This window comes from Cygnus olor, chromosome 8, assembly GCF_009769625.2.
Source record: "Cygnus olor isolate bCygOlo1 chromosome 8, bCygOlo1.pri.v2, whole genome shotgun sequence".
Classification (NCBI taxonomy): domain Eukaryota; kingdom Metazoa; phylum Chordata; class Aves; order Anseriformes; family Anatidae; genus Cygnus; species Cygnus olor.
Window position 1 is genome coordinate 23,530,134 of NC_049176.1, and position 27,330 is coordinate 23,557,463.

Below are 27,330 nucleotides of genomic sequence, written 5' to 3' on the forward strand. Positions count from 1 at the left end.
GAGGCTGTGACCCCAACCACACGAATTTGATTCCTCCGTCCCCATGCAGATGGCCTTTTGGTGCTGTCTCAGCCTTCCCCAGCTGGTGGTCAATGGCACTTGTCACCATCAGCAGGGACATGGTGGTGGCGTGGGGCAGGGGACTGTGGTCTTGATGTGGGCACCGGTGCCTGAACCTTGCTCCATGCCCAGGTTTTTTGGGCTAGAAAACCTCTCTCAGCCCACCAGTGAGACCAGTCAGCTGCAAAACTGGTCAGCCTGCTTGCAGCTGCACCCTACCAATCTGCTCGGGTACTTGTTTGTGAAGGATGTGCAAAAAAAAAAAAACCCAACTCATTTTTTTCCCCTTTTTTATTAGTGGCGTATGAAAACAGGCAATAATTTTACAGAAAGCAGGACTGGCACAATTGGTACATAGCATCATGCTGCAGCTTTTTGGAAATGAATATAAACTCTTTTTTTTCTTCTTCTTCTTTTACCTACCAGAATAAATAAATATGATACACATTTGAGTTCCTTGATAGTGAATTCTAAAGCACAAGTTCTTACACTACAGCTCAATTTTACAGCGATCTGTACAGTATATTACTTTGATTTCCTTTTGTTCTCCTTTAGAAGCCTTTGTTCCTTTGCAGTATAGGTTTGACACACAAACACAGTTACATATTGGAGCTAACTGGACATCCTGGGTCAGAAGCTGAGAAAAAAAAAATTGATTGCCTCCAGGCATGAGAAAATAAACCAAAAAAGTTATTTTCCACTGCACAGACATGCCTAAATTTCTCCAGCTTGAGATGGCTCTGCTGGATAGCTAGAGTGGTTAAAAAAGGCTTTGGCCATTTGTAGGGTGCCAGCTGCGCTATTTAACAGCCTACGGGCTTCATTTGTGTATTTCTCAGCTTTTGCAGAGGCTTTTAGCTTGTCGACAAAACTATTCCAAATAGTTTTACGCTTTTGTTAATACATGACAAATCTTATAGTCTTTACAAATGAATACTGGGTCTTGGCTTTGTCCTATGGCAATGTGAATCTGGCACTGCGCCACTGGGATTGATGCAATTACTTCCCTGTGGCATCAAAGTGGTGCAGAGCAGTGCCTGGGTCTTACTTTACAACTCCTGGTAGGTTCTTTTGAAACCAGAAAGACTTCGTGACCTGAGGCATGTTCTGAGCTCACAGGGTCTGGAGGCCACGCTCAATGTTGGTGCTAAGTAGAGCCCTCATCAATAAGAGGCCTCCATTTATAGAAGAGGTTATAGAGGTTATATATAGAGACATTGGCATCTCAGCCTGTGTGTCTCCTCCTCAAGCAGCCCAAGAAAGCAGGGGAAAACGTGGCCACTGCTGTCCATGTGGCTGGGAATAAAAGAGAACGCCTTTGAGGGCTGGCAAGCAAAGGATGCTTCATCATCACTGGGCTGATTTGGGACACAGCAGGAAATCCACACACACACATCGTTGCAGGGGATTTTGTGGTTGCTTCATCTTGTTTTTCGCTGGAGTTTTTGTTTGTTTGTTTGCTTCTTGAACCGATCTTTTCGTACCCGTCTGCTATGGGTTTGGGTTGAGAGCAGATCTACATGGAGAAATAGCTTTTTTAACTCAATAGCAAACACAGGAGGTGTATTGTGTTGCTCTAGGACAGATCATAAAAAATCAGCAAGGGGCACATGGAGGGGTAAGGAAGGAGAAATAGAAAAATCAACACAGCTTGTAAAAAACAGCAGGAAATTTCTGTAATTGAATTTTTTTAAGCCTAATTGAGTTATGTTTCATAGCTACTGTAATTAAACTAATAGAATATGGTAGATTTGAATTTACATTTCCTTTCTACAGAGGCTTATTTAATCCTTTTCATATGAACTCTTCAGAAGTGTCCTGAAGTTGCTTTAAATTGTCATGCCAATGGAAGCACCGCCCGTGGCACACGGGACAAGAAGCAGCTCCAGCTCCCTCCTCTGTGCCCATGTATGTCGATGTTTCCTCAGCAAAGCTGCGCATCTCCCTTTGGCTGTGCATCAGCAGAACCCGAGAGCTGGTGTAAATTCTTCACGTTATGAAATACCTAAAGGAGAAACGGGATGCAGGGAAGGGTCCATTTGTTGACAGTTATTTTCATGTTTGGGAACATTTCTTGTATTACCTACACTGTAAATGGTGATTTTTGGTGGGGGATGTACAGGAAAAATTTGTATTGTTCTTTATTCCCATATTCAACATCAAGGGTATCTAAACTTGTTAGATGGAAAAAGAAAAAGGCGTGGAAAAGAGGGGATGGAAAAAAAATAAAAATAAATTATTTCCAGCCTCCCAGCATCATTAATTTGTCTTTTCTCTCTGGCAGTGAGTATCTAATATTTCTCCTGCACGGTTTAAACATCCCTTTTATTTATTAACATGCATCTCTTGTAAAGAAGAAATTTTGCTGCAAACTCTTACCCCGAATACTGAGACCTGTTTTCTTGTGGGCCCTGATCCTCCAAGGACCATAGCTAAAACCTTTAAAAATTCGGTAAGCAGGGGCTGGATCCACAGCTTGTTCACCAAGTAGAGGGAATGTCAGCAAAGCCACAGCGAGGAGAGCAGACTGGCAGAGGAAAACCCCCAGATGCAGAACCTGTCTTAAAATAGGAATTAGGGAGACTTTTTTCTGTCTCTCTATCACTTTTTTTAAAGGACCAAGTGTATCCTTTCCCAGCCTCTGTGCCATGCTCTACATTTATTTGGGGAACATTTCTTTCATTTAACAGTGACGTCATATTCCAGTGTTGGGTTGGTGCAGCATCCAAAAGACATACATAGGATTTTATTTTTTATTTTTTTATTTTTTGCATAGCAGTGCTTTTATCTGATGGAGTAGGATGTAGGGCTTACACTCCAGGCATTTCATGCCTGTGATGAAAGAAGATGCGTTACACCAACTTCAGTGTTTGTTAGGATGAATCAGATCACTGCTGGGACAGAGGGGAGGGAACCTTCTTTCTGTTTTGTTTCTGAGGCTCCATCAACAGCTTCAATTTTCTAAGTAGCTCGGGCTGGTGGAAGGGCAGGGAACAGGCAGACCTCACCTCCATCACAAGTCAGGGGAGATTTGCATGGGTCCTTCCCACTGGTAAAGTTTTTAGGTTTTTTCAAATTCAAAGAAGTATGACACAGCGTCACTCCCTTTGGTCTTCACACTATACACGCAGGCTCAAATTGGTTGTGTAGTTTCTCCGTATGTTTTTCTGAGTTCTGCTTTCTTTCTTTCCCCTTTTTTTTTAATCAAAAAGTCCTAAAGCCCACAGGCATTAAAACAATTTGCAGGAAAGAGTCTTAACAGATAATTCTTTATGGAACTTTTACAAGCTGGGAGCCTAAATTCTTAGTTTTTGCATTTCCAAATCAATTTTCTAATTACCCGTAAGCTTACTCTCATTGCAGAAGTTTTGGTTAATTTTGACTGTAAGAAGATAACCAAACTTGGCATAAAATATTTCAGTGGGCTTACACAGATTTAAGGCAATGGCTTGGAGTTTTTTTTCTCTAGTTCATTTTTAAATATTAGATAATTTCATCCTGATTCAGAACAGGAAAAATAATCTCAACATAAGAAATATTCTGACACAGCTGCACCAGGCAGAGGCAGATGAGCAGGACACTGCACTGAGGTCCCCAGGGAGTGACAGAGATCCAGATGTCCCCTCTCCCCATTTGCTTTCTGGGCTGGGCTGGCACCATCCCAATGTCCAGATGCTCCATCTGGGAAGTTCCTGGTGTCTGCTCAGCCTGTTGCAGGGATCTCACTGGTATCACAGGGGATGAAGCGGGTCAAGCACCAGAATTGTGTGAGATGCGTGAAGGTGATGACTATTAAAATTGGTTTTTGCATTGATGCACAGGGAAGCGTTTCCCCCCATGGCTCGGTGGGGAGGTCCTGTCTCCCCAGGCAGGATCACAGCAAATCTAGTGCTGGATCAAGTGAGTTTATCTCCTGCGCTCCGTGTCCTTGCCTTGCATGATGTAGCTTTATCCTGGTGTCCCCAGTTTGGGTGACAGGCACCCACTGCTACAAAAGTGAAAGCTGGGATGTTCAAAGGACCTTTTTGGAGACAGTAAATGCGCTTTAGAGGTTTTAATTTAGTTGGAGTCCTTTGAAAGTGGCAGCCAAAAATCTACTTCCTACAAATACATTTGGTTTTGGTAAAGCAAAGAATTCTGCCGGTCACGGGACCTGATCTGACAAAGTCAGGAAAACTAAAGCTGGAGAGAAAACCCCAAAATTGGAGTATTTGGCAGAACAGAACTATTTAAGGAAGATGTTCCATTTTCTTTGGAATCTGGTGTGGTCGAGGAACTGCCCCTCCAGAGCTCTGCTCTTGCTACAGCTTTATGAGGGATAAAACCCTCATTTCCCACCAAACTTAGCTATTCTTACATCTCAATTTACAGGATTTACATGTTTTTTCAAGAGGCATTAGTGGAGTTGAAAAACACTCTTCCCCCCCCGCCCCCCCGTGTTTAAGAGGTAATTTGACCCATGGCTTCTGCATTGGTATGAAGCAAGGCAGGAGCAAGAGGGGCTGTAGGCTATGCACATGCTGTATCTACACTTCTTTAAATCAAGTATGGACCAGATGATCGTCTGCAGCGAATTAGCCCAGCTCTGCTGTTCATTAGTGGCAGATCCGGCTGACACCCTTTGGATTCAAACCTAGCACCTGCCACAGAGCTGGTCTGGATTGTTGGTCCTAGGCAATATCAGATTAGATGTGGATTTCTTCCTTCCCTAGTGCTCAGTGCAGTGGGTTCAAAGGATTTATTTGGCTTGGAAAAAAAATGTAATAATTTGGATTGGCTTGGAAAAAAAAAAAAGTAATTTGGATCAGCAGAAACATTGCTTCTCAAGAAGGAAAACCACTCTGGGTTGATTACTGAAATGAAAGCTCATTCCAGTAAAACAAGGCCCATGCTGTTGACTGAAATCACTTTGCAGCCAGTGAATTTCGGTTATTTGCAAACCTTGTTCTTCTGGCAAGTTTACCTATTCCTCCTCAGCTCCAGAGAATATAAAGCCCCTGCTTATCGCCTGCTTTGCCTCCAGCATTTCAGAAATTTTTCACTTGCTACATTTTCACTTGCTAACCAGGTTCTGAAGCTGCAGGGCTTGAGGGTAGAGTTTGGTGATCTGAGCGTTTTTCTAGGCACAGCTTGCATTAATCATGGTTTTGTCAAAGAACCATATAATTCATGGTGTATGAACACAGTGGGAGTTCATACAAAGTTTTTATTATTCTCTATTGTCAAAGCTAGACCAAAATGCTTTCCAAAAAGAAAACCCCATAATTTGTAAATAGAGGAGTTTACACTTCACCGAAGATCAAAGGGGAGACAATCAAGTAAAAAATAATCCTGTGAATTTGGATTTTGCTTTTCTCCCTAGCCGGCAGCATTTTGTCCTCTGTCTTTGAACAAGTGCCATTAAAAATTAAAGGAAAAACGCTTGCCTTTTCAGAAGTGCTTAAGCAGGAAATTCACCTTTGCATCATTTCCTGGCCGTTACAGAATTGGCTCTAGCAGAGAAGAGAGAAGTGGAGTGGTGAAATGTAAAATCATTTTTCTTTTGCAAATCTTTTCTTTAGGACACTGACCCAAAAAGAGCAACTAGCTGTGACCTGAGGTCGGGAGGATGGCTGATTTGTAACTTTGATACTAGCTACTAAAACTGAGAAAGAAAGGGGAATAAAAGCAAAAGAGGTCACAGTTCTGTAACACTGACAGTAACACACGGGTGATGGGTGCTTTCAACATCGTAAACTATGTACAAGACAAAGCATGACTCTTTGTTTTCCCAAAGAACTCAACAACAACAAAAAAGGGTGTATATAACACAGTTGGCACATTATCGCAGGGATGAGGAGAGGGGGCTTTTTCTGAACATGACAGGCTTAACTCACGGCAGTCCAGAGGGACAGTTTGCCTGCCTAAACACCTCCTCTCCCTCTTCCTCATTAAATATTTAGCAAAGACCAGGCCAGTAGCAATGTCTGATGCAATCACGGTGCTAGTAAGATGTTAGCAAATGCAAAGTTTTCCCTGAAAGGGAGCACCTTACTCCAGGAGGAGATGAGGGTGGGCAGGGGGGCAAGGAGTGACACTTTTAGTGCCAACCTCTGGTGCGTCGTCTTGCAGGTGATGGTGGCTCAGTTGGGGAGGGTGTCGAGCCCAAGGGACGCCGCATGCTGCTTTGCCCGGAGCCGTAGGTTCTCAATACTCGTTGTTTTACTGTTCAGGCTTGGGAGGGAGCTGGAGGCCTGCAGGATGGGTGAGGACCAGACCTGCTGAGCATGGGAGAGTGACTGGTAGTACGACTGACAGTGCAGGGAGCTCAGAGGAGCCATGTTGACGTTCATGCCCAAGTAGGGCATGGCGGACGGTGTCCCCATTTCAAAGGAGGAGTAGTGGACCAAGTTGTTGGTGGCTGCCATGTGCTGGCGGAATTGCTCCTGCAGGCGGAAGAGGCTCAGGGGCGAGGAGGAGTAGGAGTGAGTCTGAGCCAGGCCACTGCTGGATGAAGGCGTCACAGTCGCGCTGATGGGAGACTCTGTAGCAGGAGGCAGAGGGGATGGGGGTTATTTCTACAGGCTGGGTGCAGGTGATGATCTGCACTGCAGCATGGTCTCCTCTCTTGCACCAAGAGTGCAAAAGAGAAGGGTTGTGTTAGCTCAGAAAAGCTAAAATGTGTCTGGTCCACACTGGGCATCTTATTCCCTGGAAATGTGGTTGACCTCTTTGCTGTGGCTTTGCCACTGCTAATGGGCACTGCTCTCCCCAAGCTCTAATCTGAGCAGAAAGCTTTTGCCCTTTCTACACTCCTGCTTCAATAGACATCATGCCCTCCATGGGTCCTGTTTAGTGCTGGGGACAAAAAGACAAATCTGAGCATCCTACCTGCAAGCATCCATGCCATAGGGAATAAGGAACTATACCCAACCACCAGCATCTCCCTTGGAAACATCAGGTCCAGGCCCCAATCGCCATCAAGATTCTGCCCCTCACCTGCTTTTGGGCTTGCTCTCTTGCAGTTCAAAGCCTTGCCGTCCACACCAGGGCTCTTGTCCACTTTAGCCTCATCCAAAGTGCTCTTAAACTCCTCCTCTCTGTCGATCTGGTCCTCGGGTGCTGACTCGCTGGCCGACTGCTCCGACAGGGTGAGATTGAGGTCCGTGCTTACCTCGCTTGGGAGGCTCTGGGTCTTCTCAGTGTCTGGCGTTGTGGCCTGGGTCTCCAGCACGGGTGGCTCCGTCTTCCCCTCGTTGTGGCTCCCTTCACAGTCCTTCTGCTTTTGCAGCTGCTCCTTCTGCAGGCTACGCTGCTTCTTCCGGAATTTGGCCCTCCGGTTCTTGAACCAAACCTTCAATGTCACAAACAACAAGGGAGAAAAATAGTGAAAATCATGCATAGCGCCAAATGTAGCATCATTCAGCTGGGGAGCTTCAGGACACCCCAAAGCACTGAGGTACTGCAAGCCCATTGTGCCCAAACACCATTCCACTTTGTTGGATCTTAAAGTTCTACCTTCTGTTAGTGCTTCTACAAATAGCACAATAAATACACATATATATATTATATCAGCCTTTATATTTCTTCTTCTTTAAGCCACCTCACTGTTTTGTTTTGTCTAAATTAGTCAGGATGTTGTGTCCAAACAGAATGTCTTATAGTTGAGTATGATGATACTGCATTGACTTACAGTACAGTGCTCTAAATGTTGATTTCTAAAAACAAAAATAAAAATTCTAAAATAATTCTAAGCACACCGAAACTGCGGAAGAAAAAGTCAAAATAAGTCATTATTATTATAAGTCATAACAGGCATAAGCTGATATCTTGGAACCAAATCTAAGGAAGGGGAGGAAGAATCCATATTTTTTAACTAAAATCAGTAGACATGGACAAAGTATATTTGCAAATACCCTTAGTGTTTTTTAGTTTTTTAGTTGGTTAGATGAAGGTCAAAATATCTTGACATTTATATAAAATAATTGTTTGTTTTTTTACACTACTTATCCATTTCACACTGAGAAGCTTGTTATTTAGTGTTTTAGAGCCCAACAATGCAAGAACCTCCCTACCAGCAGGTTGCATTAGCTGGAACTAAAAAAAAATAAAAAATCAAACCTTGGCCTGAGATGTTACAATTATTGACACTGGTGGAAAAGAGCAGCTGGAATTACTTGGGTTTCTGCTCCTCTGAGAAAGCCAGAAAAGCCTTGTAAATAAATAAATAAGTAGACTTCTGTTGATGTTTCTAAAATTTCCCCCAAAGAAATGTGAAAGAACAAATGAAAACCAGTGTACACTTCAGACAATCTTAAATTTAAAAAATATGCTTGTGGATTCAGAATTTCTTTAGCATATGTGAGACTTCAGTTGAATGGTTTAGGGGATGTTTTTTCTTTTCTTTATTTCTTTTCTTTCTTTCTTTTTCTTTCTCTTTTCTGGCTGTTGTTTTTCCTGTCCTCTTTGACTTTATCTCCCCCAAAATCTTTGGTTACACTAGAAGAATCTTGAAAAATTGAGAGAGATGGTCAACCCTCTGGCAGCCCCGGTACATTCATTAATTAAATGAATTAGTCCCCACTCACAAACCCGCAAAATAGCAGTACCTGGACTCTGGCTTCAGGTAGATTTGTGCACATAGCCAGCCGCTCTCTCATCACTACGTCTGGATAGTGAGTCTTCTGGAAGGTCTTCTCCAGTGCCTCCAATTGCTGGGCAGTGAAGGCCGTGCGACTTCGCCTTTGTTTGCGGTGCTGGGATCCATAACGTGCCTCCAAAATGATGTCTTGAAATGTACAGCCGTTGGAAGACAAGAAAAGTGGCCAATTTAATTATTGGAATTTGTATGCTAACAATCGAATAAAGCACTTGCTAACACCCGATGAACCTGAACCTAAAAAATAGTGTTCTCATGGGCTCTAGATTTAATAAAACCCATGTATGCATTTTGCTGGCTAGTTGAGATGTCTGAGGAGGTAAAATTTCTGGCTAGAAAGCTTCTTCCAGTGTGAGAAACTCTAAGACAGATGTGGAAACTGTTGAGACTCCTATGCTAAATTTGGTTGAAGTGAGCCAACCTGCTCCAATGCCAGTGGGGCAGGACATGCATATGTGCAGACCCCACCATGTCATAAGCCTCATAAGGCTCTTTCATTAAGAAACACAATTAAGAACAAGGAGGGAAGATTCACTGTTGTAATCAGAAGGGCCCAACACTGTGTGTGATGTTCTCCTTGAAGCCATGGGCAGAGCTCTGGTAGGCTTCAGTGCTGCCATGATGTGGTGTGCTCATCAGTGGGAAGAGGCCATGCAGCTCAAATAGAGATGCCCTGAGCCTATTTTGTTGGCTGCAGCTGCATTAGGAGGCATGCATCTTCCCAGAAACCAGGCTGAGCTGGCCCTTCTTTAGTGTCTTGTATGTAGCTCGCCGTAGTCTTCAAGCCATGATATTGGAGAGCAGTTCTGGGCTCCAGTTCAGGAAAGCACTTAAGCTCATGAGCTTATGTGTTTAGCCTGAAAGCATGTGCTTTACTGAGCACAGACACTCTCCAGCATCTGGGGTGGAAAAAGCAGCCAAGAACCAAACCCAGCTCCACTGATTGCAAGTCCAGAGCTCATGAGCTGAGCCCTTCTCAGTAGAGATGCTGCTCAGAGTGTCTGACTTTGCAAACCCTGCTTGCAAAATTGAGGGCAGAGAAGAAATTCAGACTGGGGAAAATCTGAGGCCCACATTTAAGGGCTTATTATTTTACCGCAGGCGTTATTATTGCACAACAGTTAGCGGGAGTAGAAAGATCTTAAATCAATGAAAAAAAGCTATTTTAAAATGAAAAAAAAAATCCCTTTATTATGCAAGTTGGGACATGTTGTACTACAGCGTTGGAATGAAATAGTCTGGCGAGAGGTTTGCTCTCAAAGAGGAAAATGCAGAAAGAACTTTAGCAGTGTCTTGTATCATTTTTAATTCGGTTAAGAATGTGACTTCCAGTAGAAGGGAGGGATAAACACACTAGAAAACAACCTAACAGGAAGAAAAGTCAGCATTATCAATGCGTGGAGCCAGATGAAGGCTCTTGCTGCTGTTTCTTTGCGCTTTTGTCACGAGCGTCGTGGCATGAATGTAAACAATAAAACAAAACCTGCTGCCAGGCCAGTCCCAGAACCACAGAGCTGGGTTCCAAATATGTCAGCTAACGAGCATAGCAAATCAGCTCTGCACCGCTCGAGCATTCCTCTTCCAAACTTCCAGCTGTTCCATTCTAGGTCAGCAGTTGTAGCGCCCTTCTGGGCTACGGCCAAAGCAGTGTGGTTTTGGCAACCTGGAAAAGACGTGATCGGGCTAAAGGTCTTCGGCCAAATGCAATACAGTCTTGGTTGCATACAAGAGACTTTTGTGTTCGAGGTATTGGGGCTCTTGGGAGAGTTAAACCCCTGGTAATAGCTGCTGCTTTGGAGGCAGCAGCGGCATCCTTCACGTGCTGAGACACAGCGCACCGTGCAGCCAGGCTGGGAGCAGGAACGTTCCAGGAGCAGAAACCGAAGCTACCCTGAAACGTTTTTCAAAGCTAACATTTATGTTTCAAGTACAAGAAATAAGGAGAAAGGACGTTGGTTTAACACCCTACCTGGAGGCTACAATATTCCTGAATTTTGAGAGTAAAGGTTAGACCTACCAGCTCCCCAGAGGCAGCAGCTCATGCATTAAGTTTGGCCACTCCAACTAGAGCTAACCAGCAATTATTTTAATGTTTTAACTATGTTTTCAGGCTTTGTGCAAGAAGGAGAATATAAATTGCAGGTGAGGCCTTGCAGTTACAATCAGAAACCTCTGTTTTCTGACTTAAGGTCGTTTGCTTTTGCGCTGCTTTATTCTGACTGTCCCTGGAAGGCAAATGAGATCTATAACCCTGCACTGAAAGATATTCAGAAGTAACAGAATGTGAAGCAGCTGCAAAGGAACCAGCTCGTAGGTATGTAATGCCTTTCCCACCAAAAAGAAGCGGACAAGGGGACTGTGAGATTTAATTCAGAAAGGCTTCCAGGTGGGGTATTAATTTTAAAGTTAAGAGGTCAGAAAACCAATTGAATCTCCCAGTCAACAATACGGTAAGAGTTTTTAATCTTTATATTTTTATTTTTTTAAAAAAGAAAATCTTCCTCTGCTTTTACCCTAGTTAGGGTCAAAAACATTAAGTCCTCCATGCTTTAGTGTAAAAGATACAGGTGATTACAAAAATCTTGTGTCTAGGAAAGGAGCACCTTGAGATGCAAGGTCTGCAAGGCACATAATGGAGTTTGGGATCATCATCTCCCCTCTGACCACCTACGTGCTGAAAGGGTGAGGGCAGGAGGAGGTGGATTATCAGGACAAGGAAAGTGTCCACCTGTCATCAGTCTGCACCTCAGTGGCAGAGCCAGGATTAGAGTCTAGGTCTCCTTGATCCCGCTTTGGATCCCTTTTGATGAGGACAGTGACTCCCACCTCTGTCCTACAGCCCCCCAGAGATCCCACAAGCCACAGTAAGTGGTCTGAGGAACCTTGTAAGGTGGTCACTACTCCTTCAGCAGATGCATAAAGAAACATTACTGGCATGAGAATTAGAGAGTCAGCAGTGGTTCACTGATCCATACACCTTGCCTTTGTGTACTGCTCACTTAAGAGGACTGTCCTGGAACTTCTGCTTCCTCACCTTGCCTTAAACCTATGTCTCTTAAATTTAGCCTGCTAAATTTGTCTGGATAGATCGTATCTTCCACCTATTCTAGGCTGAAAGGAGTCACTCCACTTTTTTTTTTTTTCTTCCTTTTTTTCCCCATAAATATTGGACAGCTAGAAAGCTTGCTCAGAGCAGATGAGCAGTTTTTAGACAGCCAGGAAAAATGTGTCCATTCTGGGAAGGTTTCAAGAATCACATCCACAACAACTTTTTTTACTTTAGCTTCAGCGTACTAATGCAGTGTTTCTGCATCCCTCCTGTTATCAGGCCTGGTCTACCACACCGCATCCTAGCCCTGACCAAAACGGTGATGTGGCAGCTGCTGACCATTCGCACTGCAGAAGACTTTGATGATCTCAGCTGGATCTGGTGATTCTGCGGTACGCTGAAATGTAGATATATTTGCCCTACCATACCAAATATTTTCAACTCTCCATCAACCATTTTTGAACAAATCCCTCTACCAAATCATAAAAACTACATGGACTTGCACTTCCTTTTAATGCCAGTAGGAACGCAGTGCTGTTACACCCACGGTCAAACACAGGCAAACAGATCAGATACTCTGAAGCAGCAGCTTCTGCCCTGACATTCCACTGGCAACAATACTGTGTGAATAACAGCCTCTGGGTAAAGCCACATGTGACCTCCTTTGAGCCTAAAAAAGCTCTTTTATGGAAGGCAAAACACAAGAACAATAGACAGGGAGCCAGCAGGACCTGCAAGCGTCACCCAAGCTGGGTGGGATCCCCTGGAAGAAGTAGGTCAAGGTGAGACCCAGGAGAAGATGCAAATGAAGATTATCTTCCAGAGAGAAAGAATGTTTAATGAGAGAAGAAATGAAAAGTAGCTGCAAGAAGGGCCAACGTGGAAGAGCAAACAGTTCTGGGATGGCATGAGATGGCTGTTAGGGGATGGCCTGGACCCCTCAGTGAGGAAATCTGCTTCACGGTGTGGTCATATTCACTATGCTGTTATTTGCTAAGGGCAAAGTCAATCTTTCCGGTATTTTTCATTCCCCTGTTAAAACAGTTAGCAATATCATTTTATTTATTCTCTCTTTTTGACCCCATATAGTGGGGCTGAATTCCTTCTCACCCCCTTCTCACTTTTTTTTTCCCAAAAGCCATGAGTTGTTCTTACCAGCCAGTCTCTCCGCCAGGGTGAGGGCGTGCACAGAGGGCCGGTAGTCTGGGGCGTGCTGGGCTTGCTGGGCTGCCTGCTGGTGGAGATTGTACATGGCACTCAGCGAGTTCATGGCGTGCAGGGAGTAACCATTCACTCCATAGTGCTGCATGGCGACATCAACCTGGAAAACAGCGACCAGAGGAGAGAGATGCTGAGGGACACGCTATTCCAGTGTCCCGGTGTCTCAGCAGAGCCTTGGAAGTGCAGACCTGAAACTTCAGCTGCTGTGTGCAAGGCTCTTTTCCAGCCTCGCAGCTCCAGCAGGGTCTGGGGCAAGAATCAAAATAGCTCCTGTAGACCTAACACGTTAAAAACAGCAGTCTGGCTTCCAAGCTTAGAGACTGGCATCTGACTGTATGTACACACGACATGCTGAACAAAAAATGGGAAGGGATTTTTCAGGGTTGTTATGTACATACATTAATAAAAGATATCGTATTATTATTACTATTAATGAACTGACTTAGCTTCATCCCAGAACTAACTAGGGTTTTGTTCCTATCACTGCATACAGCGAGCTGTTCAATATTGTCATTGCTCTGATATCAACCTATCTTTTTTTATCTGAACCCACTCATGTAATTTATTTCCATTCATTCTTCTTAAGGGTCTTCATAACAAAGCCCAAATGATAGGGGAAAACTCATAATGTAAAGTAAAATAAATCTGTAGCTTAATAGGGACAAAAGCATTACTGCTAAAGAGGGAATTAAGGTTTGCAATAAATACTGGTCTCATAGCTCAATAGCAAAGAAATTATTTGGAAAACAAACAAACAAAACAACTAATTTTTTTTTGTTTGTTTGTTTCTACAGTGGGCTCTGCATGAAACTTCAAGCTGTTTTTCCTTACAGGCCATCTGTAAAACTGAGCTAATATTGATCCCAAAAGCTGAGCAATGCTTCATTCACCCGTGTTATAAATGACTGAGGGCCTCAAGGATGCCATTTCTGTGGTTCATAAGACATCAGAAAGGACGTTGTGAAACATTTGCCACAAAAGAAAATTTCAAAAACTCCACTTACACCAGCAAGTCATCGTCTGGAAAGTCAGTGTAATGAATGACCCTTCAGAGAAACAGGTCCAGCTGCACTAGCTTTAGGAAAGCAGATAGGATATCTAGGCGACCTCGTAGAAAACAGTTTTGGACATTGATCGTTGGAGGGAGGTGGTTCAGCTCCCATGATTTTTGTAGGAACCTGATGCATTAAACAGCAAAGTTTTGTGTCTAGCTGTTAGTATGAAAAATTACGTTGTGTGTTTTTTTTTTTTTTTTTTTCCAGTAGTGGGGACTCTTTTATCTCATACTCATGACTGAAGACCTTCAGTTTTGCATGTAGAGGATTTACACCGTGAAGGACTGACCCTCAGTGAAGGAGGAGGAGTGGACACGAGCGATGGTGAGCCTCTGGGACTGGACAATCACTGGTCCCACTATCCCCACTGCTCCAATTTCCCATAATCTCCCGCAAAACCTTAATGTATGACATACGGACACAGAGTAAACTTGTTTAACATCCAGAGACCAAGCTGTAGCTCCTGGGAAAAGAACTGAATTCTGTGCTGTAGGGTCTAGCAACGACCTCAGGCATCTTCTGCCTTCACCCTTTCAAGCACCTCAAAGTTGTGGTGCCCAGAAGCAGAGGCAGGAAGGCGTGGGGAGGGGGCTTGTTCCAATGCCCTGACAGCTCCGGGGTGGTTCTTGTGCCTCTAGGATGTTTGCTTTTGACTGGGGGATGCTGTGTCCCAACCATGAGCATTGCTTTTGGTATCGTCTTCTCCAAGAAGCTGCAGTAATTAAAAGCTGGTAATTTGGTGATCTACCATCCAGCCTCATTGTGGCTATCCAGAACCTACCTCCCACTTCACTCTGCATGATGCCAGGCACATCCCTGTGCCCCAAGTCACATGTTACCGGTCACATCCTTTCCTATATTATCCAATAGGAAAGTATAAGCAAAAAATGTACCTCCTACTTGAATGTGCATACAGATAATTTTAATATCAATAGTTGATTTATTGAAAAATGCGTCTAAGGGGGCCTGATACGTATTTTGTAGCTAGTTGTGAAAACTGGGAAAAAAAATTCGATCTGCTTTAACATATCCCAGCAATTAATTTTGAATTGATTTTCAAGATATTTCACTTCAAAATTCACTCAAGCTTATTTTTAAGAAAAAAAAATCCCCAAATAAAATCATCAGTTCAGCCATCATCTACACTTTATCGAGGTTTCATTCATTCCAGTGGAAGAGAACGTTCTGAACTGAGTCAGGGTGACAATGGGTATTTTTGGATGCTGACCATCCACAAGGATACCACAGCTCTGCTCTAGCCGAGCTCAGGGAAGATGTAAGCAATGCCAGAATTGTGGCATGTGCTAAGGGACAGGAGTGTGTTCCAGTGACACGTGCTGTCAGTGTGGCCACCAGAAGACATGTCCTGTCACCTGGAGGAGGAAGGTCAGGCTGGAGCTCGCTGCAGGTTCCCACCACGGATACTTCTAGCAGTGCCTGAGGCAGTTTTGCCAGGTTTGGCCTGCAGAGTGGAGGAGTTCCTGGGTGTTTTGTGGCAGCCATGTGAGGACACACGGCTTGTTAAGTGTCCTGGACTGCTGCCAGACCTCAGTCCCTAACAGACACCGGAGAATCCACACTGAAGCTCAGCCTGGCTAAGAAAGACGTGGGAGGCCAAGTGTCTTTGGCTCCCCAGCTCACAGAAATGCCTGTTTATTTCCTAATCCCCTTGCATGCTCTTGTTTTGCACCAACCTGGCAAGTTCAGGGAAGAACAAACAGGGAGAGGAGGCGAATATCCCTATAACACCCAGACCTGGGGGCACTGCAGTGATGTGCCTGGAGCCCAGGCCTCCACTGAAACACTTGTTCCAGAGCGATTTTAAGTTATTTGATCATTAAAAAACACTTCTGTGTGTGCACATATGCTTGAACAAACTCCTCCGAGTGGCCTAGAAGAAAGTGCATCAATTAAAAAAAATATAAATAAAAAAATTGATAACAATGGGCTCACGTGCAGTACACATGCACCACAGAGTTCATGGTAACAGCCTGGCATGCTGCAGTGCAGGCGATGAGCAGAACTTCCCAGCCACTTGTGCAGCACAAAAATCACCCCAGGTTTTGTATAAAAATGGGGGAAAAGAAGATATCTTGGCTTTACTGAGCGAGACCATTCAACCTAATAGGCAAAGTTAACCAAGACAGCAAACAGCTCCTGCTTAACTGTCAGCTCCAAGCACACTCCAACCCCAATAAATTAAATATTTAAAAGACATCATGCAGCAATTTTTTTTAATGGAGAAAGCCATTCATCAAGCCACCGCTGTGTTTCACAAGCTGTCGAATACTGCTTACACTGGTTAAAATAATCTTTATATTTCATTAAGCAACCAAATAAGCTGATCCCTCCCCACTGGCTGTATAGATGGTTTTAATTTTCGAAATCTGCAAATGCATCTTTTATGTCTCTGGGTGGCTGGAGGGCCTCAGAGCAGCCGCGGCCAGGAGCAGGATGAGCGCAGCCACCTGCCTGCAGCAGCACCAGGCTGCGAGCTCCCTGCTCCTCGCCTTCTCAAACCCAATATTACCATCCTAGCCCCCAAAACTCACCTGTAGCTTCTGCCTCCCCACAGATCCCTCTTTATTCATTTATAATGCTTAATTTGATGCAAAACAAATGTGCACATATAGCAGCCAGGGATGGAAATCCAGTTATCCCAGAGCAGAGCTGCGTTTCTCCAGCTGCAGCACGGCTCCCACCCATCTCTCCCCAAAAGCAACCCCCAAAACCTCAGGTTCCCATAGAGAAAAGAGGAGAAAGCCACACATTTCCTTGCCAGATGAAAATTTCTATTCCTGGTGGCTTGCATTTCTGTATGCATGTAATTGAAACAGGTCTGAGGACAATAAAACAGTTTTTAAATGTGGTATTGAAGTTTTCTGCGAAGTACCTTGCATTTCCCCCTCTACAAGGAAAAAAATAAAAGAAAGAAAATAAAAAGACCTCGAGCTGTATTAACGGCACACAAGATTCTGGGATGGGTGACGTTTTCTGCTCTCTGCTCTCCGCATTTCACCCCCTTACCTCTCCCAACAAAATGCCATCAGTCAGCATCAGGCTTCACACGCCAGCCGACACAAGGCATTTAACAAAAATACAGAACTGACAAAACTCATTAGGGGAGAAACAGGGAGAAATGTATCGATTTCTGCAGCCTGTGAACAAAGGTGTCACTGTGCTGGCCGCAGAGCTTGTCCCCACAGCGAGCCGTCCTGGGTGAGGACATCCACAGCAACACTGCTCTGGAGAGAAACAATTTTAAACCAAGACAGTGGTTTTGTTCAGTGTGTTATCCTGGAATTAATGCACGTGCCCCCTTTTTTCACCTCCCTTGTTGAAACTGAGGAATTTTCTTCAAGCGTTTATTCTGGCCAGTTTTCCCAGGTAAGAGTAGAAAATGCCAAGGACAAGACACTTGCCATACTCAAGAAAATGCCATTGGGTGAAATGAATTTGAGGCTGGGTGTAGGGTGCGACTCTTTGCAGGGGCTTTGGACCATTTTCTCTTTTCCCTTCAACTGGCTCCTCCCAATATCAAACCATCCCAAACACAAAATAGTACTGAGCCTAAACTCACTGACCTATACGAGACACTCAGATGCCACCATGAAAAATGGGAAAGTAAAACCTATCAGGTTAAAGTTAAAAGGAAGACTGATTTTTTTTTTTTTTTTTTTTTTTAACTTGAAGGAGTCGAGGATAGGATGTCAGAGCCTGCATTTGACTGGTGGGCATCATGAGGTGTTACTTGGTCATTTCATTACATCCTTCTGAAAACTGGGGAGGGTTGGAAGGGGAGGGTGTTTGGGGTGGTTTTTTTTGTGTAGAAAATAAGCTGTACTAAACAAGTAACATACAGATTTTGACAGCTCATTGCTAGGAGTGAATTTCAATGCCATAGTTCATTTCTGATGAAAAGAGATGAGCCAGAGATGCACATGGGGTTTGGAAGAGCTCTGCATTGCATCGGGTCTGCACCTGGAAGCAAGACACAGCTTGGCAATGGGAAAAGCATCAGGGGAAACAAAAAGTGGAAGAAAACCTCGGCTCTCATCTGTGACCTGTGCCTTGGCATTTAGGGCCCTGCAGGTGACAGAAAAATAGGAGCAGCCCCGGCACCTATAAAGCAAAGTTGCAGTCCTCCAGCCTGGCACAGTGCAGGCAGCACCTGCTCGGTCGGTGCAAATCACTGCTTGCGTTTCTCTGCGCCGACTGCAGGAATCTGGTCACTATTAGCAGGGAAGGACAGAAAACAGTTTGTGCTGACACTGTTCCCGTTATCACTGCCGGCGATAAGCCTCATCAAAAATAAAATCACAACAAAATATTTCCCCCGCTCCTAGGGCTGTTCTGCTCTGTGATTTCATGCTCTGAGTCCTTGTTCAGAAATGCTTCAGATCAGCAAGATGGATAACGAATCTGTCCCTGCTTATCTGACAGCCTAGGAAAAGAGGCTCCATCTATGCACAGACAGAGGGTTTATATGTATTTGGTACTAAATGAATTACATACCTAGGGGGTGCTGAATAAATGATCCTTGCAAGAGGTTTTCTTCAATCTTATTTTTCTTATGTCCCTAAATCTTTAAGGTATATAAAAGTCCAAAATCATGTAAGATAATAACCAGCATGCTATAAATCTGTTTTGTTCCTCACGTGAGATTGTTTCCTTAGACTTTCGGCAATCTCACCTTTGTAGTGGGTGAAATATAAATAACTTCAAGTACTGCAACACATCATATTTTCTCATTCAGATGTCAAAGTCTGGGAGCAACACGCACCATAAAAACAGCCTTCTGGAGGGCTCTTCTTGTGGCCGAAATAAAGGAATTGAGAATAGCTCTTAAAAATCGATTCCCTGTTTCTAATCTACCTGCTGTATTTTTACACCTGTGCACATTCCCAGACCTAAAGGCAGTTAATTTCTTAGGCCAGAGTGAGATCTTAATTACCTCTGGTCTATTTGAACAAGTTGCAACCCACCAAAAGCAAAACCCGAGTTATTACACAAATCCTCGGAACTCACATTCAGCTACGACGACCGACCTTGTTATCACTGTTCCACCCCACTTCAGCAACAAGCCAGCTGGACCTTCCTCTGGCCTTTAAAATGAAAAATATATTTTTTCTCCTGAAAACCGAGAAGATTGCTAGCAGTCGAAATTGGAAATACTGCAGTTTAAGAGCAGTTTTTGTCAAATAATTCTCTTTTTTTTTCAGAGCTCTAATGCTGAAGAGTGCAGTAACTGCCTTTGCAATGCTCGTTTGTCTGTAGCAGAAGTATAAGGGAATCTGAGGGGGGTGTAAGTTTTAAGAAACAAGCCTCGGAGCATCCTTTTGGGGTGGGGGGTAAGTTCCATTGCACGGCTCTACCAGCTCGGGCACCAGGATGCGAGCGGCTGGGATAGCAGGGCCTGGCTGGCAGAGGTAGCTCTCGTCAGTCGCTGTGGTTTTTATTTAAGGCTTTTGTGAAATTGCATTTCCCCCCTCCCCAGAGCCCCAGATAACAGCACCAAGTGATTGATTAGACAGTTCCTGGCAAAAGAATTTCCACTGTCTGTGTCAGCGGAGGTGCACTTTGAAGGACAGCCCAAAATAAAATAAAATAAATAGAATTAAGACACCCTCACTGTCACTGCTTTTGTCAGGCACAATTTTTAAGACTTGGATGCCAGTGATTAGCAACGTAGAGCCAGGACTGGGATCACCAAGCATCACTGTGGCGCTGGATCTCTTGCTTACCGTAACTTACAGGTGACGATCAGTGCGTGCAGATCGACTTGGTACAAACCTCCCTCGGAGCAGCATTCAACCCTCAATAAAAGATTTTATAATTCATGTTGAAGCAGAAACATTTTTCCTGGGCAAATAAGAAAAGCTCTTAATCTGAACATCACTTCAGCTCTAGTTTCAGGATCTTGGTCTGCTTCCAGCTCGGTCAACAGAAAAAAAAAATAAAAAAATGAAGCACATATTTTTAGGCAGATTTCTTACAGCTAACGTTGCAGTGGAAAGCAGAGCCTGCAGCCCAGCCCAGCCCCGAGGAGCAGGAGCACGCAGGGCCCGGCTCTGCCTGCGTTGCATCTGTGGCTGTGGACGGCAGGCAGCATCGTGCCGCAGCCAGGCTCTTACAGCCCTGCCACGGCTGCATCTCCCTGAATCCCACACGTGGAGTAGCCTTGAAGTGCTTGAAAGCGATCAAACTACTGACTTCACAAACAGCTTAAAGTGTTTAACTTGGCTGCTTATATGAAGGAAAAAAAAAAAAAAAAAGTACTTTCTCCCTCACCCTTTCCAAAACAAGCATGTTTCTGGCTTAGTTGTATTTGTATGTGGTTTTTCTGGCTCAGCCCTTCCTCTCGCTATAGTGAAAATGGCTTTGCTTGAGAAGCATCAGTTCATTCGCCTTAGTGCTGGCAACGCAAATTTTCCAAACTGGACAACAGGAGAGGTCCCAGAAATCCCAAACCCTGCCCTTCAGGGCAGCACAAGAGGAAGCTCATGGCTTGCTCTCTGCCCCCCAGACAGTTTTCTGCAGCGTATTTGGCTGCAGATCACTTGCAAGATCAAATTGAGCAGCCTGAAGGCAGCCCCTTGGGGCAGCTGGGTTGGTGGTGGGGTTTGGGGGGAAATCTCTGATGCCCCTGGAAGATGCAGCAACGTCCTGGAGGTTCCTACCCGTGACGTGACCAGGACAGGGATGCTGGGCTGAGGTGGGGACACATGCTGGGTCCCCTCCACTCTTCCTCCGGGCAGCAGCTTCTGGCAGAAGGAAGGGGCAGGCAGGGCAGGAGGGTCATTTCTCCACCCATCTCGATTTCTCAAGTGAGCCATGAGCTCTGGGCGTTAAACTGAGAGCAGTCAGGCATGGGAGACAAATAGGAACACACCTCTGTGACATGCAGCAGTTTGTGCCACAGCATTGGACTTCGCCTCCCTTGGCACAAAAATGACATTTCTGGGTGCTTTTTCAGCTGCTTAGCTGAAAAGCTGCAAGGCTGTGACACCGAGCACAGTTTGGCTTGAAGCTGATTTTGGACAGATCAAAAGAAGTAGCTAATTCTGTAGGGAACAGGAGCTGAAAGCCTGAACCCTGGCTGCTTCTGCAGGTACGGCTGGCTCTGACCCTGCAGGTGGTGTTTGCAGGGCTCTGAAAACTACACTCACAAAACACATGGTGGCAGTTGTTTCTGCTCAGTCTAGGGTCAGCTATAAGGCATAATGACAGGCAAGCCAAAAAGAAAATTAATAAATCCTAAAAGGCAGCTCCAGCAAGCCATAAAATTGTGGAGAACTTTTAATACCTTAAAAGAATAGGACAGAAGATTTGAATTTTCCTTCGTTACAAGAGATAACACTAATTTTCCTCCCACCACTAAAAAAAACTACTTGTGCTCCATGACTTTTACAAGGGGCTGGAAGAAGACTTCTGTCCCCCTAAAAGCGGGCCACGACTTGGAGCCAGCATCAGGGCAGAACCACGGGTGTATGCGATGCTGCCTTTCCCGTAAGCATTTGGATAGATATACTGAATTAAACACACTTGCCAAGGTAAGCAAGATGTTTTGGCCACCGGCAGGTGATCTGAGCCTTAAGGAGCCGTAAGATGGGCAGAGCAGCTCAGTGCTGGGTTTTGCAGGGAGATGCGCAGCCCTGCAGCACTCTCACCCAGCTGTTTGGCATCAAGCAGCTGCAGACGCCCAATTCCCGCAGCTCCCTTTGCAGAAATTGGACATGCACCCCCCAAGCCCCGTCACATCACCTGGCTTCCCCTTCCTGGAGGATCCTAGTGGAATTCCCAAGCACTCTTTTCTCCCTAAAAATACTTGATATTTTGTCATCTGGACAGTTTGAAGCAGTGTTTCCCAAGTCAGCACTCACTTTATGCAATCTCTCCCAGGAGAGCTGTGCCAGCAGCTACCAGGAATAAACCACGCTTGTGCTGTGGCCCACCCACAGCTCCTGGCTACAAACACCCGCTCACCACCGCTGGGAGAACCGCAGGTCCCTGCCAGCAGCCCCGTCCCGGCTCCCATCCCTCCCTCGGCGACCTTCTCCTTCCCAGGAGCTTTGGCTGTGCCAGGCATGCTTTAGAAATCATAAATCATGGGCCTGATCCCAAACCCAATGGAGTCAATGTAAAAAAAAAAAAAAAAAAAAAAATCCCAGCAGTTTTTGAACTGGAGGAACAAGACCTGAGGATCTTGCCTAACCCTGGTGCACCATGAATTAATGCCTACGTATTTAGCTGCATTTCAGAGAGTTCTCCAAGCTGTGCAACAAGCATGTGGCAGTGGATGTTCCCCAGGAGTAGGTTAATTTATCAGTAGCTGTGCTGGAGTGGTGAAGCAGGGTTTTATTGTATCCCTGCTCCTCAGCATTTCTCCTACTTAATGGTTTTGCCAAACAACACGAGGTAATTGTAAATGTTTCTGTTCTGACATGGGCACTGGACATCAGCACCGAACCTTTAGAAAGGGCTCAAACCCAGCTGACATTTGTCACTGCCTCTCCAGAAGCATTTCCAACTTGAGCTGAATTTTGGGGTGCCCTTGAGAAATCTCAGGCCGAGTAATTTAAGTGCTCTCTCAGAAAACACGGGCTACTTCTTTCTAAAGGGCTTACCTATTGCTGCAGCAGCAGAGCCAGCAGGTAGCCGCATCGGAAGCGCCTGGTCCCGGACCTCTCCTGCAGCACCTTTGTTTTGTAGGGCTGGTCGTGGGGAGGACAGAGGTGCTGCTTTCTCTGGCTTCCTTTCATTAGGATCCCCTCTTTCTCAACGAAACTTTCTTTTATAGGAGAAAGGCATGACACGGGGAACAAAACCCGCTGCCTTCGCTCCCTCTGCGCCTACATTGTGCCAAACTTGCCCGGCCCTTCTCCCCGAGCAGCGGGAAGCCTCTGCAGCTCTGCAGGTAGCTGGGGAGAAGCAGCATCTGCACAGCTGGGTGAAACAGCTGGGTTTTCTGAGCCGGGGAGATCTCTGCAGGAGCCCCCTGAGCTGCGCGAGTAGGAGAACATCCCATTTGGGCATCGGGATCTCGTGAAATTAGCAGGGAAAGCTGGAAAGCCACACCGACTGGCTCGGCTCGACAGCCCAATTTCAGACATTTTTGCCTTGAGTGCGTTGGTGTAATTCAATCCAAGCTCTCATCAGTCACGGGGGGAGCTCGGAGCTGAAGTCACTTTTACCCTTTCACGAATTTTGTGCCCTAAAAACTCCCGGTTGCTCGGGTGCGAGGGATGCACACGGAGCAGGGAGAAGCTGCAGATCCCCGCCGTGACTCCCCCGGCCCCGGGCAGCCCTTTGGGGCGACCCCCTCCTGCCCTCCTGGGGGGGTCCCTCGCCTGTAGGGGACGGGGGGGGCACCCCTGGGGCTTCCCCAGCCTGCGGGGTGAGGAGGCGCAGCCCCCCCCAGGGACACGGCTCCGAAACACGGAGAGGCGGTGAGAAGTCCATGGGGGAGCTCGGGAAGTTGGGTCAGGGGGTGTTGGGGGTTCCCCCCCCCCCCAAGCAAATTTCCTCCCCCGTGTGCTTTGTGCTCCCGGCAGAGGAGGGAGGGAGAGGGGGGAAAAAGCCCTCCGGCCCTGCCTTCGGGGAAGCGGGAGGCTACTTCAGACAAAACAGTTATCCATTAACATCCAATTATCACTTGGTCCAAGCCATTAATTATAAATCAGCCTCCTAATTGGGATAATTAGCTCTCTGCTACTTAATGTAGTATGACTGATGCGTTTGGAAAGAAGGTAATCACTCCATTTGTTTAGCGTTAGGGGAACAAATCCAGCTCGCAGGGGTTCATTTCAGCCTTAGCCCCGACCCCCCCCCCCCCCCAAACAGGAGAACCTCTTCTTGGCCCCAGCAGCTTTTGGGGAACCGGGACAGGGACGGGCACACGCAGCCCCCGGGGCTGGGGCCGGGCACCCCGCCCGCGCCCCCCGCTTGGCTGGGGGCCGGGTTAATTGGAGGGGGTTAATTAGAGGGGAGGGGGCCGAACCCCGGTGTGTGACCCCTCCGGAGGAACGGGGGAGCCCCCCCATGTCCCCCCGCCCGGCTCCGCATTTAACAACCGTTCCGGGAGAGCGGAAAAAAAAAAAAAAAAAAAAAAAAAAAAACTTTCCTTGTTGGTAATTCTGATTTTTTTTTTTTCTTTCCCCCCTCTTCCCCTGGATGTCTCATTAATGCCGGCTGCTCGGCGAGCCGCCGATAGCTGCGGGACATGATTAGATATTTATTACTGTCATTTACATGGAAAACTTGAGCTAACCAAGTGGAACTGGAGGGGGCCGCCGGAGGGGACGGGATGGGGCGGTGGGGGAAAGATTTTTTTTTTTTCCCCCTTGGCTCTGGAAGACGAACCCGAGAGCAGGACTCAGCCGGAGCCCGGCCGGCTGGAGAGGCGTGTGGGGGGCCGAATCCCACCGAGCCCCCCCTCTATGGGAGAGGGATTTGGGGGCCGAGCCCTCCCCGGCTCCCAGGCTCCGCGTTTCGTTTGGAGAGGGAGCGGGGTGCGCGCATCCCCGTAGAAAACGAGGGATTTTTCCCCCTTTCTGCTGTCGGGCTCGCTGAGACCGAGGCGATCCTTAGGGACACCGGGAATTTGGCCTAGGATGCGCTGACCCCCTCTCCCTCCCCGTACTGACGGGGGTCCCCCCCGAACCGCGAGTCCACCTGGAAATCAACGGAAAGAGCAGCCGGGGAGAGCCGGGGGAGGATTGGGGGGACCCCAGGGCTCCGGTAGGGGGGCGCTCCCACCCCCTTCTCCAAAATAAATAAATAAACAAATAAATGAATAAATAAAAGCAGAAAGTCACGGCGGGTCTAGGGCTTAAACCGCTTCTCCCACGGAGGAGAAACTTCCCGGAGCGCTTCGCTTTGCCTAAAAGAGCCCGTGCCCCCCCCATCCCCAGGCGGGACCCCCCTCCCGGGGAGGTCACCCTCGCCCCCCGGCAGGTTTGCGGTGCCCCGGCAGCCGGCACCCACCGGGACACGGAGTTTTTTTTTCCCCGACCAAGTGCTGGCTGCGCCACCCCGCCCCTTCCCGAGCTGTTATCCCATGGCCCGAGGGGCGACTCTGGCGGAGATGTATGAGCTCTCTTGCGGTAAAAATATGCATGCTGATCCCCATTTGGTTAGCCCTATAATGGAGGTGTAAATAGGTTTCGACTGCGAAGCCCTTAATTTATCACCCGAGCCCGACAGCGCAGGTCCGGGATTTATACACCTCTTAAAGTCAGAGCGGGGAGGGGGTCGGGCCCCCAGCTCTTTGCAGGCGGGTCCCCGTCCCTTTTTTTTTTTTTTTTTTTTGCCGTCTAACCTTGCAAAGGGGTGGTGCAGGGGGATGATTTTCCGTAGAAACATCCCTTAGCGCTGCCGGAATCGTGCCCTCCCACGCGGTCCCTTCCTCACTCAAGTTCAGCAGCACCGGGAAAAAAAAATAAAAAAATAAAGCAAACCAAAGGCACCCGGCCCCACTCGGGGCAGTTTCTGCCGCCGGCGGGCTCTCACCTTATTAAAACATCATTATGTAAATTGGGGGGAAAGTTGCGCTCCCCCCTCGGAGCCCGGCAAAGGAAGGGATGCGCGGCCCCCGCGCTATCCCCACCCGCACCGGAGCGGGCTTCGCGTGGGCTGATAGTTGGGGTTTTGCCTTAAAAGAGTAAAAATGAGAAAGCAGCGTACACTCCAAATAAAGCAAAAGATTAAAAAAAAAACAAAACCTAAGAAGCGACGGCAGGGGATGCGACTCGCGCTGCAGCCCGGGCTGCGCTTCTCCGCGGTGCGCGCACCCCTGCGAGCTTCTCCGCGGATTCCCCCACCCGGAGCGCTCCCCACTCGCGAGCGGACCCCCCGACCGAGCCCTATTCCCCCCCCCCCGAGGACAACCGAAGCCTGGGGGTGGGGGTCTTACCTGGGGCGGCGGCGGCGCAGCCCGTCCTCCCGCGTGGGAGCGCCGCCACGCGTGGGAGCGCGGCGCGCCCTACCCCGGCCGCCCGCGGTGCCTGCGCGCTGCCTCCGCGCCCGGCGGAGCTGCCATCTACCGGGAGGCTGCATTGAAGAAGGATTTTTAAAAGGAGCTTCAGAGCGACCCGGGAGCTACCCAGCAGGATTTTCAATGGTTCTCCATCCTGTCAATCAAAACGGGGCTGCTGATACATCCCCCCCCCCCCCCCCTTCCATCCTCTCTCCCCCCCCCCCCCCAACTCTTCTTACCAGTCATTTACTCCAAGCCGAGGTGTAAACGCCTAATTAAATCCCCGGGAGCGGATGGGATGCCGCTGGAGGGAGGAGGGCTAGACCCGGGGCCGGGGGGGTGATGAGGGCCGTAAGACATAGGGGAGGGAAGCCGTGCCCCCCCCGCCCCGTGGTTAGCACCACGCTGGAGCAGACCCTGAAGTTTTCCTCTCCCCGGTATCCCCCTGTGTGCTGGGGTGTGTTTTGGGGGCAATAATCTTCCAGCGTTAATTACAGAGCTGGCGCAGCTCCCCAGCCTGCTCCTGCACCCCTCGGCCGGTCTCTTAAACGCGCCGGGAGAGGGCAGAGAAAACTGGGGAGAAAGTGGGGGGCTTGGAGGAGCGGGGGACTCGGAGAAGGAAAGGGAAGAGAGAGGAGCAGAGGCCAGATAATTCTGCTGAGAAGAAACGACGGGTTAACGCATCACCCCGCTTTTACTCTATTTTATTTCATTTTTAACACCCTCATCCGAAATATATATATTTTTTCAGGGCATAAAAGTAGGAAACCCGTCTCTTTTTTATTATTATTATTTTTTTTTTCTCTTTTTCTTTCTTCCCCTCTCTGCGGGATTTTCGCAGGTACCTTCCCGTCTAGCGGTCGGGCTGGTTATCTGGCAGAGCTAACTGACTGGAGCGGGGTTGTATTTGCTTTTCAGCTTTGCCATGCCTTCGCAGCAGAAAGAGCAGTTTAAAGCCTTTAGAGAGATTGCTAATAGATGCCAGCTCCTTGCCTTTAGATTCTCTCCCAGCCCAGAAGGATTTAGGATGGGATTGGGAGACAAGACGCCATTTCAGGCTCCAAAACACCCTGTTTTAAAATGACTGCGGGTAAGAGGATTAAAACAATAATACCCTTCTCTTCTTGAAGGTTTTTTTTTCCTCTCTCCCTCCTATAGAAAAGATTTCTTCTCCCAGAGCAAAACCGTTTAGACAGGAATTAAGGGAACAAGAAAGAATAAGAGGGGGGGAGAGGACCTTTTAATTTGAGCTTGATATTTTGTACAAATTCTGACCAAAAAAAAAAAAAAAAAGAAAAAAAAAAAGAGGGGGTCGGTCTGTCTCAAGACA

The 27,330-nt window shown here is 46.9% G+C and overlaps 1 protein-coding gene across 3 annotated transcripts; it reads right to left on the bottom strand.

Moving 5' to 3' along the window:
* Positions 1–352: 352 nt before the first annotated feature.
* On the bottom strand, positions 353–26,046 carry DMBX1 (diencephalon/mesencephalon homeobox 1). 3 transcript variants are annotated; one of them, XM_040565787.1, is made up of 5 exons: positions 25,938–26,046; positions 12,904–13,068; positions 8,649–8,843; positions 7,039–7,393; positions 353–6,583 (listed from the first exon to the last, which is right to left on the bottom strand). In XM_040565787.1, exons 2-5 carry the CDS (start codon positions 13,054–13,056, stop codon positions 6,183–6,185), a joined length of 1,104 nt encoding a protein of 367 aa, XP_040421721.1. In that variant the 5' UTR covers positions 13,057–13,068; positions 25,938–26,046; the 3' UTR covers positions 353–6,182. The 3 variants fall into 3 exon arrangements, with proteins under 3 accessions (XP_040421721.1, XP_040421720.1, XP_040421722.1); XM_040565786.1 differs by lacking the exon at positions 25,938–26,046 and adding an exon at positions 25,344–25,411; XM_040565788.1 differs by lacking the exon at positions 25,938–26,046 and adding an exon at positions 25,344–25,411 and having other exon boundaries at positions 8,649–8,827; positions 12,903–13,068.
* Positions 26,047–27,330: the final 1,284 nt, after the last annotated feature.

What these genes read in the sequence shown, in the direction of transcription:
- DMBX1 (XM_040565787.1), bottom strand. Translation starts at nt 13,056, where the DNA reads ATGCAGCACTATGGAGTGAATGGTTACTCCCTGCACGCCATGAACTCG. An exon ending in CCCTGGCGGAGAGACTGGCT is followed by an intron (nt 8,844 to 12,903) that starts GGTAAGAACAAC and finishes TTGTCTTCCAAC; the next exon opens with GGCTGTACATTTCAAGACAT. An exon ending in GAGAGCAAGCCCAAAAGCAG is followed by an intron (nt 6,584 to 7,038) that starts GTGAGGGGCAGA and finishes CTCCTGCTACAG; the next exon opens with AGTCTCCCATCAGCGCGACT.